Here is an 18,085-nt window from a genome sequence, read left to right as displayed (position 1 = left end):
GGCAGGCAGATTCTCAACCACTGCGCCACCAGGGAAGCCCTAGGCTCCACTTTTGAAGGGAAGGATGTCAAACAATTTGTGAACGTATTTTAAAGCCAATACAATGAACATTTGAGTTGTTTCCCGATTCTGGCTATTACAAATAAAGCTGCTTATAAAAAATATGTGTAAAAGTCTGTATAGATGTATGCTTTTATTTCTTTTGTGTAAATAGCTAGAGGTAGAATGGGTAGTATGTTTAACTTTCTACAAAACTACTTATATAGTGAAATCTACAAAAAAATTGCTAAGAAAAATTATGGAAAGAAGAATTTCTTTTATTATTTATTAATGCTTATAATGATGTTAATATTCTTTTATACATTAAATTTCTAAAGGTTTTAAATTTCATTAAAGAAAACCTCCAAAATCTGGAAATTGTTTTCCAAATTTGATTGTATCCTTTTATACAAGCAGTGTATGAGAGTTCTAGTTGTTCCACATGATTGCCAACACTTGGTATGGATACTCTTCTTAATTTTGTTATGGTTTTAATTTGCATTTCCTTAATAACTAAGGATCCCAAGAATCTTCATGTGTTTATTTGCCACCCATGTATTTTCTTCAATGAAATGTCAGATCTTTAGCCCATTTTAAAAAGTTGGGCTGTTTATCTTATTAGTTATAAGAGTTCTTTCTATATTCCAGATATGTCTTCTGTCAGATAAGTGTTTTGCAGATGTGTATTTTATCCCAGGCTTTGGCTTATCTTTTTTACTTTTGTAGCAGTGTCTTTCGAAGAGCAGTAGTTTTTAATTTTGATGAAGTAAATTTATTGATCTTTTTTTCTTTTATAGTTTTCTTTTTGTGTACTATTAAGAAATGTTTGCCTAACCCAAGTTCACTAACACTATTCTAGGTTTAGTTTAGATCTGTAGATCCATCCCAAGTTAATTTTTGTGTATGTTGCATGGTAATGGTCGAGTTTCATTTTTTGGTCATAAGGCTGTCTAGTTGTTTGTTCCAGCATCATTTGCTCAAAAAATTACCTTTTCCCTGTTGGCATCTTTTGTTTAAAAAAAAAAAGTTGACCATATGTACTGGTCATTTCTGGACTCTATTCTGTTTTATTGATCTTTTTTGCCTGTCTTTAATACTACAAATGCCTTGATTACTGTAGGTTTCATAATAAGTCTTGAAATCAAGTAAGTTAGGTATTTCAACTTTCTTCCTTCTTTTCGAAATTGGTTTGGCTACTCTAGGTCCCTTACATTTCCATATATATTTTAGAATCAAGTTTTAAACTTCTACAAAATGCCTTACTGGGATTTGGAGTGGGATTGCATCAAATCTATATAGATCAGTTTGGTGAGAATTGACGTCTTACTAATATTGAATCTTCTAATCCATGAACACAATATATCTCTCCATTTATTTAGGTTTTCTTTAATTTCTCTTGGCAGTATTTTGTGGTCTTCATTGCACAAGTCTTGCATATCTTTTGTCAAGTTTATCCCTAAGCATTTCCTATTTTTTGGTGCTATTGTAAGTGATATATTTTAAAGTTCAGTTTCTAATTGGTTATTGCTGGTGTAGAGAAATACCACTGAATCTTGTAAACTGACTTTATTTCTGCAGACTTGCTAAATTCACTTATTAGTTCTAGTAGGCTTTTCTGTAGTTTCTCTTTAGTTATGTTTGTTTGTTTTGTTTTTTAGATTCCATATATAAGTGAAATCATATAATATTTGTCTTTCTTTGTCTGACTATTTCACATAGCATAACACCCTCTAGGTCCATGCATGTTGTAGTAAATGGCAAATATTAGAAGTCCTAGCCACAGCAGTCAGACAAGAAAAATAAAAGGAATGCAGATTTGAAAAGGAAGATATAAAACTGTCAATGTTTGCAGATGCCATATGATACTATGTATACAAAATCCTAAAGATGCCACCAAAAAACTACTGGAACTCGTCAATGAATTCAGTAAAGTTGCAAGATACATAATTAATATGCAGAAATCTGTTACATTTCTATACACTAACAATGAAATAACAGTCCCATTTACAATCACATCAAACAATAAAATACATGGGAATAAATCTAACTAAGGAAATAAAAGACTTATACTTGGAAAACTATAAGACACTGATCAAAGAAACTAAAGATGATGCAAACAGATGGAAAGGTATACTGTGCTCATGGATTGAAAGAAATAATGTTTTTAAAATGACCATACTACCTCAGGCAGTCTGGGGATTCATTGTAATCCTTATCAAAGTCCCAATGACATTTTTCACAGAACTGGAGAAAATAATTCTAAAATATGTATGGAAACACGAAAGACCCGAAGTAGCCAAAACAATCTTAAGAAAGAAGAACAAAGCTGGAGGTGTCATTCACCCTCATCTCAAACTATACTACAAAGCTTGCAGTAATCAAAACAGTATGGTACTGGCACAAAAACAGACACATAGATCAAGGGAACGGAATAGAGAGCCCAGAAATGAACTCACATTTATATGGGCAATTAATATATGACAAAGGAGGCAAGAGTACACAGTGGGGGAAAGGCAGACTCTTCAATGAATGGTGTTAGGAAAACTGGACAGCTACATGGAAAAGAATCAGATGACTACATTCTCACACCATATACAAAAATAAACTCAAAATGGATTAAAGGCTTAAATGTAAGATCTGAAGCCATAAAACTTCTAGAAGGAAACATAGGCAGTATGCTCTTTGACATCTGTCTTAGCAATATTTTTTTGGCTATGTCTCCACAGTCAAGGGAAACAAAAGCAAAGATAAGCAAATGGGACTACGTGAAACTAAAAAACTTTTATACAGTGAAGGAAGCCATGAACAAAACGAAAAGGCAGCCTACTGAATGGGAGAAGATGTTTACAAATGTTATATCCAACAAGGGGTCAATATCCCAAATATACAAGGAACTCATACAACTCAGCATCAAAAAAAACCCCAAATACCCCAATTAAAAAAATGGGCAGAGGACCTGAATAGACATTTTTCCAAAGAAGGCATACAGATGGTCAACAGGCACATGAAAAAATGCTTACCATCACTAGTCATCAGGGAAATGCAAATCAAAACCACAATGAGATAATCACCTCACATTTGTCAGAATGGCTGTTATCTAAACGTTAACAAGTAACAAGCATTGGTGAGGATGTGGAGACACGTGAATCCTTGTGTGCTGTTGATGGGAATATAAATTGATACAGCCACTATGGAAAACAGTATGGAAATTCCTCAAAAAACTAAAAGTAAAACTACCATATGGTCCAGCAAGTTCACTCTTGGGTACTTAACCAAAGAAAACAAAAACACTAATAAGAAAAGATATATACACCCCTGTGTTCATTGCAGCATTATTCACAATAGGCAAGATATGGAAGCAATCTAAGTGCCTATCAATAGGTGAATGGATGAAGAAGGTGTGGTGTATATATTATATGTAGAGTATATATACAATGAAATATTATTCAGCCATAAAAAAGAATGAAACCTTGCCATTTGTGACAAATGGGGTGGACCTAGAGGGTATTAAAGTTATTTTCAAATTTAAATGTAACAAAATTGATTCCTTGTGGTGTACAGTTTTATGAGTTTTGACAAATGCATACAGTTGGGTCTCCATACCTCAATCAAGATGCAGTTTCATTAACTCTAGAAATACTCTTATTAACCCATTGTTAGTCACCCTTTCCTTCCTCTCCCTACCATTGTAAATTGCTGATTTGATATCCATCCTATAGTTCTGCCTTTTGCTAAATGTCATATAACTGGACTCATTCAGTTTGTACCCTTTTGAATATGACTTATTTATCAAAATGCATTGAGATTCATGTATGTGGTTGCATGTATTAATAGTTCTTTCTTTTTTATTGCTGAGTAGTATTCCATGGTATAGATATACTATAGTTTGTTTCTCCAAGGACATTTAGGTTGTGTCCAATTTTTGGCAATTAGGAATGAAACTGCTAAAAAACATTTGTATACAGATTTTGTTATGAACCTAAGTTTTCATTTCTCTTGGGCAAATACCTAGGATTGGGGTTGCTACGTTTTATGTAAAGTTAGCTTTAACTTTATAGGATAGGGGAGGTTTTTCACTATAGATTCTATTTCTTTAATTCTGTTTAGGTTTCTTTTTTTTTTTTTGGCCATGCCATGTGGCTTGTGGGATCTCAGTTCCGTGACCAGGGGTTGAACCCAGGCCACAGCAGTAAAAGCCCAGAATACTAACCATTAGGCCACCAGGGAACTCTGTTTAGGTTTCTGATATCTTCTTTTTAAAAAATTTTTTTATTGAAGTATAGTTGATTTACAAAGTTGTATTAGTTTCTGGTATACAGCAAAGTGATTCAGCTATGTGTGTGTGTGTGTATATGTGTATATATATATATATATATATATATGTTCTTTTTCACATTCTTTTCCACTATGGTTTATTACAGAATATTCAATATAGTTCCCTGTGCTATACAGTAGTACCTTGTTGTTATCCATCCTATATGTAATAGTTTGCATCTGCTAATCCCGAACTCTCAATCCTTCCCTCCCCCACCTCCCCTCCTCCTTGGTAACCACAAGTCTATTCTCTATGTCTGTGAGTCTGTTTCTGTTTCATAGATAAATTCATTTGTGTCATATTTTAGATTCCACATATAAGTGATATCATATAATATTTGTCTTTCTCTGGCTGACTTCACTTAGTATGATAATCTCTAAGTCCACCCATATTGCTGCAAATGGCATTCTTTCATTCCTTCTTATGGCTGAGTAGCATTCCACGTATCCATTCATCTGTCGATGGACATTTAGGTTGCTTCCATGTCTTAGCTATTGTAGATAGTGCTGCTATGAACATTGGGGTGCATGTATCTTTTCAAATTAGAGTTTTCTCTGGAAGTGCCCAGGAGGGGGATTGCTGGATCATATGACAACTCTATTTTTAGTTTTTTAAGGAACCTTCATACTGTTTTCCCTAGTGGCTGCAGCAATTTACGTTCCTACCAACAATGTAGGAGGGCTCCCTTTTCTCTACACCCTCTCCAGCATTTATTATTTGTAGACTTTTTAATGATGGCCATTCTGACTGGTGTGAAGTGAGACCTCATTGTAGTTTTGATTTGCATTTATCTAATAATTAGAGAAGTTGAGCATCTTTTCATGTACCTATTGGCCAGCTGTATGTTTTCTTTGGAGAAATGTCTATTTAGGTCTTCTGCCCATTTTTTGATTTGTTTGTTTGTTTTTTTGTTGTTGAGTTGTATGAGCTGTTTGTATATTTTGGAAATTAAGCCCTCGTCAGTCGCAACATTTGCAAATTTTTTCTCCCAGTCTGTAGGTTGTCTTTTCATTTTGTTCATGGTTTCCTTTGCTGTTCAAAAGCTTCTAAGTTTGATTAGATCCCATTTGTTTATTTTTGCCTTTATTTCTATTGCCTTGGGAAACTGCCCTAAGAAAACGTTGCTACAGTTGAGCTTTGTTAGTTTTTGTCCTTCAAAGTATTTCCCCATCTCATCTATTGAATTTATCAGCATAAAATTGTTCCCCTGATTATCCTTTTTTAATATCTGTAGAATCTGTGGTGAAGTCATCTCTCTCCTTTTTATTGTATGAAATTTGTGTCTTCTTTCTTCCTGATCACTTTGGTTGTGGGTTTATCTATTTTAGATCTTTTTAAAGAACTAGCTTTAGGTTTCATTGGGTTTTGGCTATTGATTTTCTGTTTTCTATTTAGTTGCCTTCCAATCTGATCTTCATTATTTCCTTTCTTCTGCTTAATTTGGGTTTAATACTTTGGGATTAACATAATACAAAACTGTTTTTCCTTTGGAAGTGAATTGACAGATTTTGAAACCCTGTACTCAATCCAGGTTTTGTGTGTGTGTGTGTGTGTGTGTGTGTGTGTGTGTGTGTTTGGCATTTAGGCAAGGACGTAAGACTTTGCTAATAGTAAGATTCCGTAGAGATTGAATTTTTTTGGTACTGCTTTTAGTTAGTTGAAGGACATAAGGTTTTCTTTTTGTTTTTAATATTTATTTTTCTGCCTCTTCATCTGACATGTGTTTCAGATACTGAATGAAGTGTATCTGTAAATTATGAAAGTACTTAGAATTCCCATGCCAAGCCCTGTGAAATTTACCACACATAGAGTTAAATATGTGGCATCCGTTAAGTGGCGTAAAATATTGTCATGAGAAATAAAATTTTATTCTCATCTTTAATCTTAGCAATAATTTAACCTGAAGAGCTATATAATATTTACTTGAATTCTGAATTTAAGACATTTAAATCCACAGGTCTTCCTAAATGAGAAACCTCTAACTAAGGTATAAGGCAGTTCTAGAATTGTTTTCATTTGTTTTGTTTTAATATATTAGAGTAAGAAATTTCTGTGGTGGATAGAGTAGAATTTGTATTACTCTTTTAGGTTGTCTTCCAAAGCCTGAATTAGAATCAAGGAAATAAATTGCTCTACTGATTGAAGATTGTATTTAAATATTAATGCACATTTCATTCCTCTGTAAATAGAAGTAATTTTACTTTTTAAACGGATGAAATTGGCTTGAAAATCAGTTTGTTTCTTTTTTAAATATTTCTTATGCAATGTTCAGTAAGAAATGTAGGTGTTATTAGAATTGGAATATTGTTGGAAGGATGTAATATTTACAGAACTACATGAAAATTATTTTCTTTGTTTACTTTTCTAATTGTTTAATGTTCCTTCTTTTCTTTTAGATCCTATTTGACCAAACTCAGAGATCGATTAAGGCACAGCTTCAGAACTTTGTCAAAGAGTAAGTCAGTTGCAGTGAAAAGAAAAGAAAAGCAACCAGTTAATGATAGCATCTGGGAGTTGGTATCTTTTGAGAGAACTTAGAAACATGACTTAGTGAAAATATGGGAGTTTTTGTGTGTTTTTTGCTTTGTGAAATTTATATTGCATTTTTTCCTGAATTACTCTGTAAAGGAGTCAGACTTCGTGCCTTTCAGTGAATCATTTATACTATGAAATTTGTGTTCAGGATACATAGTTCAAATTGTTACAGACTAAAAAAAATTTTTTAATGTAAATAAATAATCTAATGATCTTTAAAAAATCAAAGCAGATCCCAAAAGTGGTTGAAATACTATCAGTTATTCTAGTTGTCTCAATATGGTATTTTCTTTGTAGAGAAGATAATAGAATATATGAGAATGAGTGATGAAGGTGCATAATAAGTAAGGAAAGCAAACCTTTTGTGTCACATTCATCACATTTTATATGTGAAATAAAATGAAACTAGAAATAAAAAAATTATCTGAACTTCCCAGTTAGGAACGTTTTCCTTTTCCACATTAATAATTTCACTTTATGTCTTTTAATTCCTGACTGAGAATATATTAAATTATAGATAAAGTTGATTATGATATAGTATTCAGATGTTAAAAGCTATAAATAGTGGCAGATCTCATGAACATAATGCACTTCTGTTTTAGTAGGTTAGAATTTGTTGTCCTGGAGGTGATGTCTTGCAGATCATTTATAAATCACTTCAAAATAGACTAATATTCACAATGTCCTTATAGAGTGTATACATGAAAATTTATGGCTTCTTATTAAAGTCTTTGCTAGGTACACGTTATTATTATTGTTATTATTTTAAAGTCATTTGTCTTCAAGTTACTTTGCCTAATTCCTTGGTAGAAAAAGTAAAAGGATGTTATATATTTACCTAAGATCATTAATGAATCAAGGTTTCAGATTTTCAGACTACTGAAATGGATACTGTTACTCTTTACTGGTACATAATTCTTTTAGAAAGCATTATGTGTGTGTATTTTAAGAATATATTCATGTCCTTTGGCCTTCTAATTTTCTTCAACAATAAATGAATGTTGTTTCTTAAAGTGTGGTCTGTAGACCACCGTAACAGTGAAATCAAGGGCGTGTCTTAAGAAAATCCCTCAGATTTCTAGGGCTTATCCCGAAAACACAAAGAATTGTAATCTCTGGTAGAGGACCCTTGGAACTTGCATTTTTAACAAGCTCCCTATGGTGTATACTACTGTTTAAAAATCATTTGGTCATTCTTTTTCTTTTTTTTCTAATTTATTGGGGTATAGTTGCTTTACAATGTTGTGTTAGTTCTGCTGTATAGCGAAGTGAATCAGCTATATGTATACATATATCCCCTCTTTTTTGGATTTCCTTCCCATTTAGGTCACCACAGAGTATTAAGTAGAGTTCCCTGTGCTATACAGCATGTTCTCATTAGTTACCTATTTTATACATATTACTGTATATATGTCAATCCCAATCTCCCAATTCACCCCACACCCCCCTGTCCCACCTTGGTGTCCATATGTTTTTTCTCTTGGTGTCCATATGTTTTTTCTCTATGTCTGTGTCTCTATTTCTGCCTTGCAAATAGGTTCATCTGTACCATTTTTCTAGATTCCACATATATGTGTTAATACACGATATTTGTTTTTCTCTTTCTGACTTACTTCACTCTGTATGACAGTCTCTAGGTCCATCCACATCGCTACAAATGACCCAGTTTCATTCCTTTTTATGGCTGAGTAATTTTCCATTGTATATATGTACCACATCTTTATCCATTCATCTGTCAGTGGACATTTAGGTTGCTTCCATGACCTGGCTATTGTAAATAGTGCTGCAGTGAACATTGGGGTGCATCTGTCTTTTTGAATTATGGTTTTCTCTGGGTATATGCCCAGTAGTGGGATTGCTGGGTCATATGCTAATTCTGTTTTTAGTCTTTTAAGGAACCTTCATACTGTTCTCCATAGTGGGTGTATCAATTTACATTTCCACCAACAGTTGCAAAACGGTTCCCTTTTCTTCACACCCTCTCCAGCATTTATTGTTTGTAGATTTTTTGGTGATGGCCATTCTGACTGGTGTGAAGTGATACCTCATTGTAGTTTTGATTTGCATTTCTCTAATTAGTGATATTGAGCATCTTTTCATGTGCCTCTTGGCCATCTGTATGTCTTCTTTGGAGGAATGTCTATTTAGGTCTTCTGCCCATTTTTTGATTGCGTTGTTTGTTTTTTTGATATTGAGATGCATGAGCTATTTGTATTTTTTGGAGATTAATCCCTTGTCCGTTGCTTTGTTTGTAAATATTTTCTCTCATTCTGTGGGTTGTCTTTTCGTCTTGTTTATGGTTTCCTTTGCTGTGCAAAAGCTTTTAAGTTTCATTAGGTCCCATTTCTTTGTTTTTATTTTTATTACTGAAGGAGGTGGGTCAAAAAAGGTCTTTCTGTGATTTATGTCAAAAAGTGTTCTTCCTATGTTTTCCTCTGAGAGTTTTATAGTGTCCGGTCTTACATTTAGGTCTTTAATCCATTTTGAGTTTATTTTTGTGTGTGGTGTTAGGGAGTGTTCTAATTTCATTCTTTTACATGTAGCTGTCCAGTTTTCCCAGCACCACTTATTGAAGAGACTGTCTTTTCTCCACTGTATATTCTTGCCTCCTTTGTCATAGATTAGGTAACCATAGGTGCATGGGTTTATCTCTGGGGTTTCTGTCCTGTTCCATTGATCTATATTTCTGTTTTTGTGCCAGTACCATACTCTCTTGATTACTCTAGCTTTGTAGTATAGTCTGAAGTCAGGGAGCCTGATTCCTCCAGCTCCATTTTTCTTTCTCAAGATTGCTTTGGCTATTCAAGATCTTTTGTGTCTCCATACAAATTGTGCAATTTTTTGTTCTAGTTCTGTGAAAAATGCCATTGGTAATTTGATAGGAATTGCATTGAATCTGTAGATGGCTTCGGGTAGTATAGTCATTTTCACAGTATTGATTCTTCCAATCCAAGAACATGGTATATCTCTCCATCTGTTTGTGTCATCTTTGATTTCTTTCATCAGTGTCTTGTAGTTTTCTGCATACAGGTCTTTTACCTCCTTAGGTAGGTTTATTCCTAGGTATTTTATTCTTTTTGTTGCAATGGTGAATGGGATTATTTCCTTAATTTCTCTTTCTGATCTTTCGTTGTTAGTGTATAGGAATGCAAGAGATTTCTGTGCATAAGTTTTGTATCCTGCAACTTTACCAAATTCATTGATTAGCTCTAGTAGTTTTCTGGTGGCATCTTTAGGATCTTCTACGTATAGTATCCTGTCATTTGAAAGTGACAGTTTTACTTCTTCTTTTCCAATTTGTATTCCTTTTATTTCTTTTTCTTCTCTGATTGCTGTGGCTAGGACTTCCAAAACTATGTTGAATAATAGTGGTGAGAGTGGACATCCTTGTCTTCTTCCTGATCTTAGAAGAAATGCTTTCAGTTTTTCACCATTGAGAATGATGTTTACTGTGGGTTTGTCAGATATGGCCTTTATTATGTTAAGGTAGGTTCCCTCTATGCCCACTTTCTGGAGAGTTTTTATCATAAATGGGTGTTGAATTTTGTCAAAAGCTTTTTCTGTATCTATTGAGATGATCATATGGTTTTTGTTCTTCAGTTTGTTAATATGGTGTATCACATTGATTGGTTTGCGTATATTGAAGAATCCTTGCATCCCTGGGATAAATCGCACTTGATCATGGTGTATGATCCTTTTAATATGTTGTTGGATTCTGTTTGCTAGTATTTTGTTGAAGATTTTTGCATCTATATTCATCAGTGATATTGGTCTGTAATTCTCTGTTTTTGTGATATCTTTGTCTGGTTTTGGTATCAGGGTGATGGTGGCCTTGTAGAATGAGCTTGGGAGTGTTCCTCTCTCTGCAGTTTTTTGGAATACTTTGAGAAGGATAGGCGTTAGCTGTTCTCTAAATGTTTGATAGAATTCACCTGTGAAGCCATCTGGTCCTGGACTTTTGTTTGTTGGAAACTTTTAAATCAGAGTTTCAATTTCTTTACGTGTGATTGGTCTGTTTATATTTTCTGTTTCTTCCCTGTTCAGTCTTGGAAAGTTATACCTTTCTAAGAATTTTTCCATTTCTTCCAAGTTATCCATTTTATTGGCATATAGTTGCTTGAAGTAGTCTATTACGATCATTTGTATTTCTTCGATGTCCATTGTAACCTCTCCTTTTTCATTTCTAATTTTATTGATTTGAGTCTTCTCCCTCTTTTTTTTGATGAGTCTGGCTAAAAGTTTATCAATTTTGTTTATCTTCTCAAGGAACCAGCTGTTAGTTTTATTGATCTTTGCTATTGTTTTCTTTGTTTCTGTTTCGTTTATTTCTGTTCTGATCTTTATGATTTCTTTCCTTCTATTAACGTTGGTTTTTTTTGTTTTGTTTTTTGTTTTGTTTTGTTCTTCTTTCTCTAGTCCGTTTAGGTGTAAGGTTAGATAGTTTATTTGAGATTTTTCATGTTTCTTGAGGTAGGATTGTATTGCTATAAACTTCCCTCTTAGAATTGCTTTTGCTGCATACCATAGGTTTTGGGTTGTACTTTTGTTGTCATTTGTCTCTAGGTATTTTTTGATTTCCTCTTTGATTTCTTCAGTGATCTCTTGGTTATTTAGTAGCATGTTGTTTAGCCTCTCTGTGTTTGTGTTTTTTTACAGTTTTTTCCCTGTAATTGATGTCTAGTCTCATAGCGTTGTGGTCGGAAAAGATGCTTGATACGATTTCAATTTTCTTAAATTTACTGAGGCTTGATTTGTTACCCAATATGTGATCTATCCTGGAGACTGTTCCATGTACACTTGAGAAGGAAGTGTATTCTGCTGCTTTTGGATGGAATGTCCTATAAACATCAATTAAATCGATCTTGTTTAAAGCTTGTGTTTCCATGTTAATTTTCTGTTTGGATAATCTGTCTGTTGGTGTAAATGAAGTGTTAAAGTCCCCCACTATTATTGTGTTACCGTCAATTTCCTCTTTTATGGCTGTTAACATTTGCCTTATGTATTGAGGTGCTTCTATGTTGGGTGCATGTATATTTGTAATTGTTATATCTTCTTCTTGGATTGATCCCTTTATCATTATGTAGTGTTCTTACTTGTCTCTTGTAACAGTCTGTATTTTAAAGTCTATCATATCTGATATGAGTAAGTCTATCTCATCTGATATGAGTATTCCATGCATATGGAAATCAAAATCTTTTGATTTCCATTTGCATGGAATATCTTTTTCCATCCCCTCACTTTCAGTCTGTATGTGTCCCTAGGTCTGAAGTGGGTCTCTTGTAGACAGCATATATATGGGTCTTGTTTTTGTATCCATTCAGCGAGCTTGTGTCTTTTGGTTGGAGCATTTAATCCATTCACATGTAAGGTAATTATCGATATGTAAGTTTTGTTACCTTTTTCTTAATTGTTTTGGGTTGTTTTTCTAGGTCTTTTTCTGCTCTTGTGTTTCCGGCTTAGAGGAGTTCCCTTAACATTTGTTGTAGAGTTGGTTTGGTGGTTCTGAAGTCTCTTAGCTTTTGCTTGTCTGTAAAGCTTTTGATTTCTCTGTTGAATCTGAGTGAGAACCTTGCTGGGTAGATTAATCTTGGTTGTAGATTTTTCCCTTTCATCACTTTAAATATATCCTGCCACTCCAATGTGGCCTGCAGAGTTTCTGTTGAAAAATCAGCTGATAACCTTATGGGGATTCCCTTGTATGTTATTTTTTGCTTTTTCCTTGCTGCTTAATAGTTTTTCTTTGTATTTAATTTTTTTTAGTGTGATTAATATGTGTCTTGGTGTGTTTTTCCTTGGGTTTATACCGTATGGGACTCTCTGCGCTTCCTGGACTTCATTGACTATTTCCTTTCCCATGTTAGGGATGTTTTCAACTATAGTCTCTTCAGATATTTTCTCAGACCCTTTCTCTTTCTCTTCTTCCTCTGGGACCTCTATAATTTGAATGTAGGTGTGTTTAACGTTGTCCCAGAGGTCTCTGAGACTGTCCTTAATTCTTTTCATTCTTTTTTCTTTATTCTGCTCCGTGGCAGTTATTTCCACCATTCTGTCTTCCAGCTTACTTATCCGTTCTTCTGCCTCAGTTATTCTGCTATTGATTCCTTCTAGAGTATTTTTAATTTCAGTTATTGTCTTGTTCATCACTGTTCTTTAGTTCTTCTAGGTCCTTGTTAAATGTTTCTTGTATTTTCTTCATTCTATTTCCAATATTTTGGATCATCTTTACTATCAATACTCTGAATTCTTTTTCAGGTAGATTGCCTATTTCCTCTTCATTTGTTTGGTCTTGTGGGTTTTTACCTTGCTCCTTCATCTGCAACATATTTCTCTGTCTTCTCATTTTGTTTTACTTACTGTGTTTGGGGTCTCCTTTCCACAGGCTGCAGGGTTGTAGTTCCTCTTGCTTCTGGTGTCTGCCCCCAGTGGGTGAGGTTGGTCCAGTGGCTTGTGTAGGCTTCTTGATGTGGGGGACTGGTGCCTGTGTTGTGGTGGCTGGAGCTGTATCTTGTCCCTCTGATTGGCAGGGCTGTGTCAGGTGATGTGTTTTGGGTTGTCTGTGAGCTTCGTATGACTTTAGGCAGCCTATCTGCTAATGGGTGGGGTTGTGTTCCTGTCTTGCTAGTTGTTTGGTGTGAGGCATCCAGCACTGGAGCTTGCTGGCCCTTGGGTGGAGCCGGGTCTTGGTGTTGAGATGGAGACATCTAGGAGAGCTCTCACCTATTAATATTCCCTGGGGCTGGGAGTTCTCTGGCGGTGCAGCGTCCTGGACTTGGCTCTCCCACCTCAGAAGCTCAGGCCCGACCCCTGGCCGGAGAACCAAGACCCTGCAAGCTGCACCACACGAAAGAAAAAAAAAAAAAGAAAGCGAACAAACAAAACCCCCAAGACAAATGGTAAAAGCAAAACCAAACAGACAAAAATACTCAAAGAAACACACACACACACACAAAAACAGGAAAAAAAAAAAAAAAAGAAGGGCAAGATGGACTTACCTGGTGGTCCAGTGGGTAAGACTCCATGCTCCCAATGCAGGGAGCCTGGGTTCAGTCCCTGGTTGGAGAACTAAATCCCACATGCATGCCACAACTAAGAGTTTGCATGCTGCAAGTAAGAGTCTGCAGGCTGCAATGAAGACCCCATGTGTCATAACTAAGACCCGGCGCAGCCAAAATAAATAAATAAATATTAAAAAACAACAACAACTTTACAGACTCACAGACTCAGAGAACAAACTTATGGTTATCAGGAGGGAAGGGTGGGGGAGGGATAGTTAGGGAGTTTGGGATTGACCAAAAAAAAAAAAAAATGTATATAACTATATTATACACCTGTAACATATAATATTTTACATCAACCATATATTAGTTAAAGAAAATAAAAATAAATGTAAAAAACATAAAATAAAAATTATTTGGTTAAATATTAGTACATGTCCCAGAATTTGTCTTTAGAAAAATTAACTTTGCCTTTTATGTTTCTGTAATGTTAATTTGATAATTTATTTTCACATTAAATTGTATAGATTTAAGTAAGGAAATGCTAGCTGACTATATCAGGAATAGTATGTACTCATAAACTAATATATATGTTAGTTGGAAGAGCTATTGAGTGTCATTTGCAAATAAGTAAATAAGTAGAGGAACATAAGAATTAAATTCTAAATGTTATTTTGGTAAAATTTTTGATCCAGATAGTTTTATGAAAGTTTCACTGTTTTAATTTTTTTAGAGATCTTAGAAAATTCAAAGATGCCAAGAAGCAGTTTGAAAAAGTCAGTGAAGAAAAAGAAAATGCATTAGTAAAAAATGCTCAAGTACAAAGAAACAAACAGCATGAAGTTGAAGAAGCCACAAACATTCTGACAGCAACAAGAAAATGTTTTCGACACATAGCCCTAGATTACGTACTTCAGGTATGTTTATTATATGTTTTCAAAAAATGCTTATTAAACGTGTTGTTACTTTTGAGTGATTGCACTCAAGGAAATAAATAGTACTATTTCTGTAGTTTAAAATTAAACATGATTTTTTGTGAAAAATTTCCAGGTGTCTGGGTGTTTGTGTATGCACTATATGTGTGTGCATGTGTATACCTTTAGTTCTGATTTCTTCCCCTGTTCACTTAACAGTATACTTCCCCCTTTCAAAATGTCATGAAAAGCGTTATTAATTGCTATATTTTATTCTATGGAGATGCTGTGTCAATTTAATTAATATCCAGTTATCAGATATAGTGTTGCCAGTTTTTGCTGGCAATAGTGGAAGTATAATTTTCAATAATTGTTAATGATAATAAGATCTTTGTATACAAACCTTCTGCCACATTTCTGATAATTTGTTGAGAGTAGATTCTTAGAAGTACAAAGGCTCACCATATTGCCAAATGAAGAATATTTCTGGAAATAATGTTCTCATATTTGCATTAGGTGCTGCTTTTTAAAAGTAGAGATCGATATTTGGTAAGTTGCGAGGTGATCTGGGACAGGGGAGTTCCCATAGACTGTTGACTTAACAGTGGTCACAGATTATTTCTTTAAAAAATACTTAAGTAAACATATTGCAAATTAGTGATTAAAAACTACTCAGGTAACTTTGCGAAAACAGTAGAAAATGACTTTTAAGATTTTTTCCTATTAAGTTCCTGTTCAGTAAGTGGGAAGTTAAATTTAAAAAAATGAAGTACACTCCAGTTATTAATGAAAGGCTTCTAGCATGGAGTAGTCTGTATTTCCTATCTCCTCTTATCTACCTCACATTTATACCACTTCCTGCAGTAGTATGAGTACTGAGTCTGCCTACCCCATTCTACTGAAATGGCTCATGTTAAGGTCTTATTCATTAGATATATTGTACTTTTTAACCAACTTGACTATGGTGTTTCACTGAAATAGTAGACCACACTCTCTTTCTTGAAACATACTTTTGTATTGATGTATCTTAAACCACTTGCAGGTCATCATCTTAATTTATGTTTCTTTTCAGTTTCCACCTTGGGTTTCTCTCCTTTGTCTACCTTTTCAATCTCTCTTTTAGGGTTCCATCTTTGGTCTTCCTGTTTTCTGACTTTATGATAATCCCTTACAGTTTAATCATGCCCTTTGCTTGAATTATCACCATATATAGGTGACAAATTATTTTTCTCAGCAGTACCTCATTCCTTTTGTGTCTAAAACTAAAATCTTTCTTCTTCTCAAATGACTTCGTATTGCCGTTACCATACTGAGTAGTGTCACCCTCTTAATCATAGAAATCAGAATTGGAGAATCATATCAGATCTTCTCCTCATTCTTAGCTACTATATCTAGCAGTCAAAATTGCCTTGAAAAGTTCTATGTACCTCTTAAACCTGTTCGTTCTCGCTCTGCTGCAGCCCCAACACTAGTTCTTACTGCTTCTTGTCTAGAGTATTAAGATGTTCTCATAAAAATTGATCTTTCTTGTGTTGCTTTTAACCTGCCCATTAGCAATTCATTCTCTGTTCTGTGGTCAGAATTACTCAAGCTTTTCCAGGCAAAATGAATCATTCTTGTCTCTGTTTCCTCTGTGCTGCCATATTATCGTCATACACATTGCTGTTAGAGCACTTATCTCATTTATTGAAATTATTTATTTATATGTCTTTCCTACTCCTAGATTATATCCCTTCCCTCTAGTCCAGTGGTTAGAAAATAGATAGGTAATGTTTTTTGAAAGAATGAACAGCTTAATTTTAAATTTTATTTGGGAAGGGGGGAAGTTAGCTAAAATATTCATTATTTTCAAATTTACACATTATAAACTGTCCATTTCCTTTGATGTCCATCCAGTAGTTTTAAGTTAGGACCTCACCTCTCTTATAACTATTTGTTTGATTTTTCTGATGAGAACTGTTGTGTTACTTTATTATATGGCCAAAGTGTCTGTTTTAGAGAATAGTAAGTAATAAATATTCAGATTTATAGAGTTTGTCATGCTTTAGTTTCTCTAAATATTTGAATATACTTTTGTTTTTTCAAATATATGCTGTTTTTCATTGTCAAACAGAGGCATTTTTAACATTTTGCGAAGCTTTTACTTAGAACATTTGAAAGTTAATATTTTAGTTCTCAAAACTGAATAGACCTTGAAACAGACATGCAGAAGAAACTAGTGCTTAGGTAAACAAAGTTATTAGATTTTTCTTGGTCTGTTTTTACTTATTTATTTATTTATTTTTGGCTGCTTGGGTCTTCGTAGCAGCGTGCCGGCTTTCTCTAGTTGCGTCAAGCAGGGGCTACTCTTCATTGCAGTGCACGGGCTTCTCATTGCGGTAGCTTCTCTTGTTGCAGAGCACGGGCTCTAGGCACGTGGGCTTCAGTAGTTGTGGCATGCAGGCTCAGTAGTTGTGTCTCGCGGGCTCTAGAGCACAGGCTCAGTAGTTGTGGCACATGGGCTTAGTTGCTCCGCGGCATGTGGGATCTTCCCAGAGCAGGGCTCGAACCCGTGTCCCCTGCATTGGCAGGTGGATTCTTAACCACTGCACCACCAGGGAATTCCCTCTTGGTCTGTTTTTGTTTTCTGATCAGTGCTTTAAAATTATCTTATTAAACAACAGGCGGAATATTCAGTGTGAAGGACATATTAAAAAGATATTCTGTAACCTTTTGGAAATTTTAGCAAAGAGTGAATGATTCTTTTCTTGTGTAAACATTTTATTTCATTAAGCTGATATATAATAACAAACAAAAATAAAGTGTTTGTTGTGAATTTCTAGAGTTGGGAGAGATACCACAAAAGGCAACTTTTATAATTACTGATCTTTTAGTACTTTAGTCTAATTAAAATATTTATTTAAGGTCTATTAATTTGTTCAACAAATATTTCTGAGTGCTTAATATATACAACTTGGAGAATACAACTGGGAGTAAGGCACAACCTTGATCTCATGGAGCTTATGTTTTACCTGGGGAAAAGAAATAAGTAAATAAAATATGAGGTAGTTATGAATACTATAAAGAAAATAAATAGGGTTGGTGTACTAAAGACTGCTTAAAGGCCTACTTTAGACCTTTGTGAGGAGATACTATTTAAGCTGGGACCTGATGGATAAGAGCCTTGTGCCCATCTGGGCAGAAGATCATGACATGAGGACAGAACAAATAGTACAAAGGCACTGAGGTGGGAGTACTCTTGGGTTGTGGTCGGACCACAGAAAAGGGGAAAGTACTGTAATAGAAAA

The 18,085-nt window shown here is 34.5% G+C and overlaps 1 protein-coding gene across 5 annotated transcripts in view; it reads left to right on the top strand.

Annotated features, from left to right (window-relative positions):
• Positions 1–18,085, top strand: part of ACAP2 (ArfGAP with coiled-coil, ankyrin repeat and PH domains 2) — a 151,901-nt gene that overhangs the window by 81,269 nt on the left and 52,547 nt on the right. For all 5 annotated transcript variants that reach the window (XR_009008126.1, XM_057545291.1, XM_057545292.1 and 2 more), the window contains 2 exons: positions 6,751–6,809; positions 14,618–14,801. Coding sequence is in view for 4 of the 5 variants with exons in the window: in XM_057545291.1 (XP_057401274.1) it covers positions 6,751–6,809; positions 14,618–14,801 (243 nt within the window). In the remaining variant the exon portion in view is untranslated. The remainder of the gene's footprint in view (positions 1–6,750; positions 6,810–14,617; positions 14,802–18,085) is intronic.

Source organism: Balaenoptera acutorostrata, chromosome 4 (genome assembly GCF_949987535.1).
Source record: "Balaenoptera acutorostrata chromosome 4, mBalAcu1.1, whole genome shotgun sequence".
Taxonomy (NCBI): Eukaryota; Metazoa; Chordata; class Mammalia; order Artiodactyla; family Balaenopteridae; genus Balaenoptera; species Balaenoptera acutorostrata.
The sequence above is the reverse complement of the archived record's forward strand: the minus strand, read 5'-3'. Positions and strand labels throughout refer to the sequence as shown.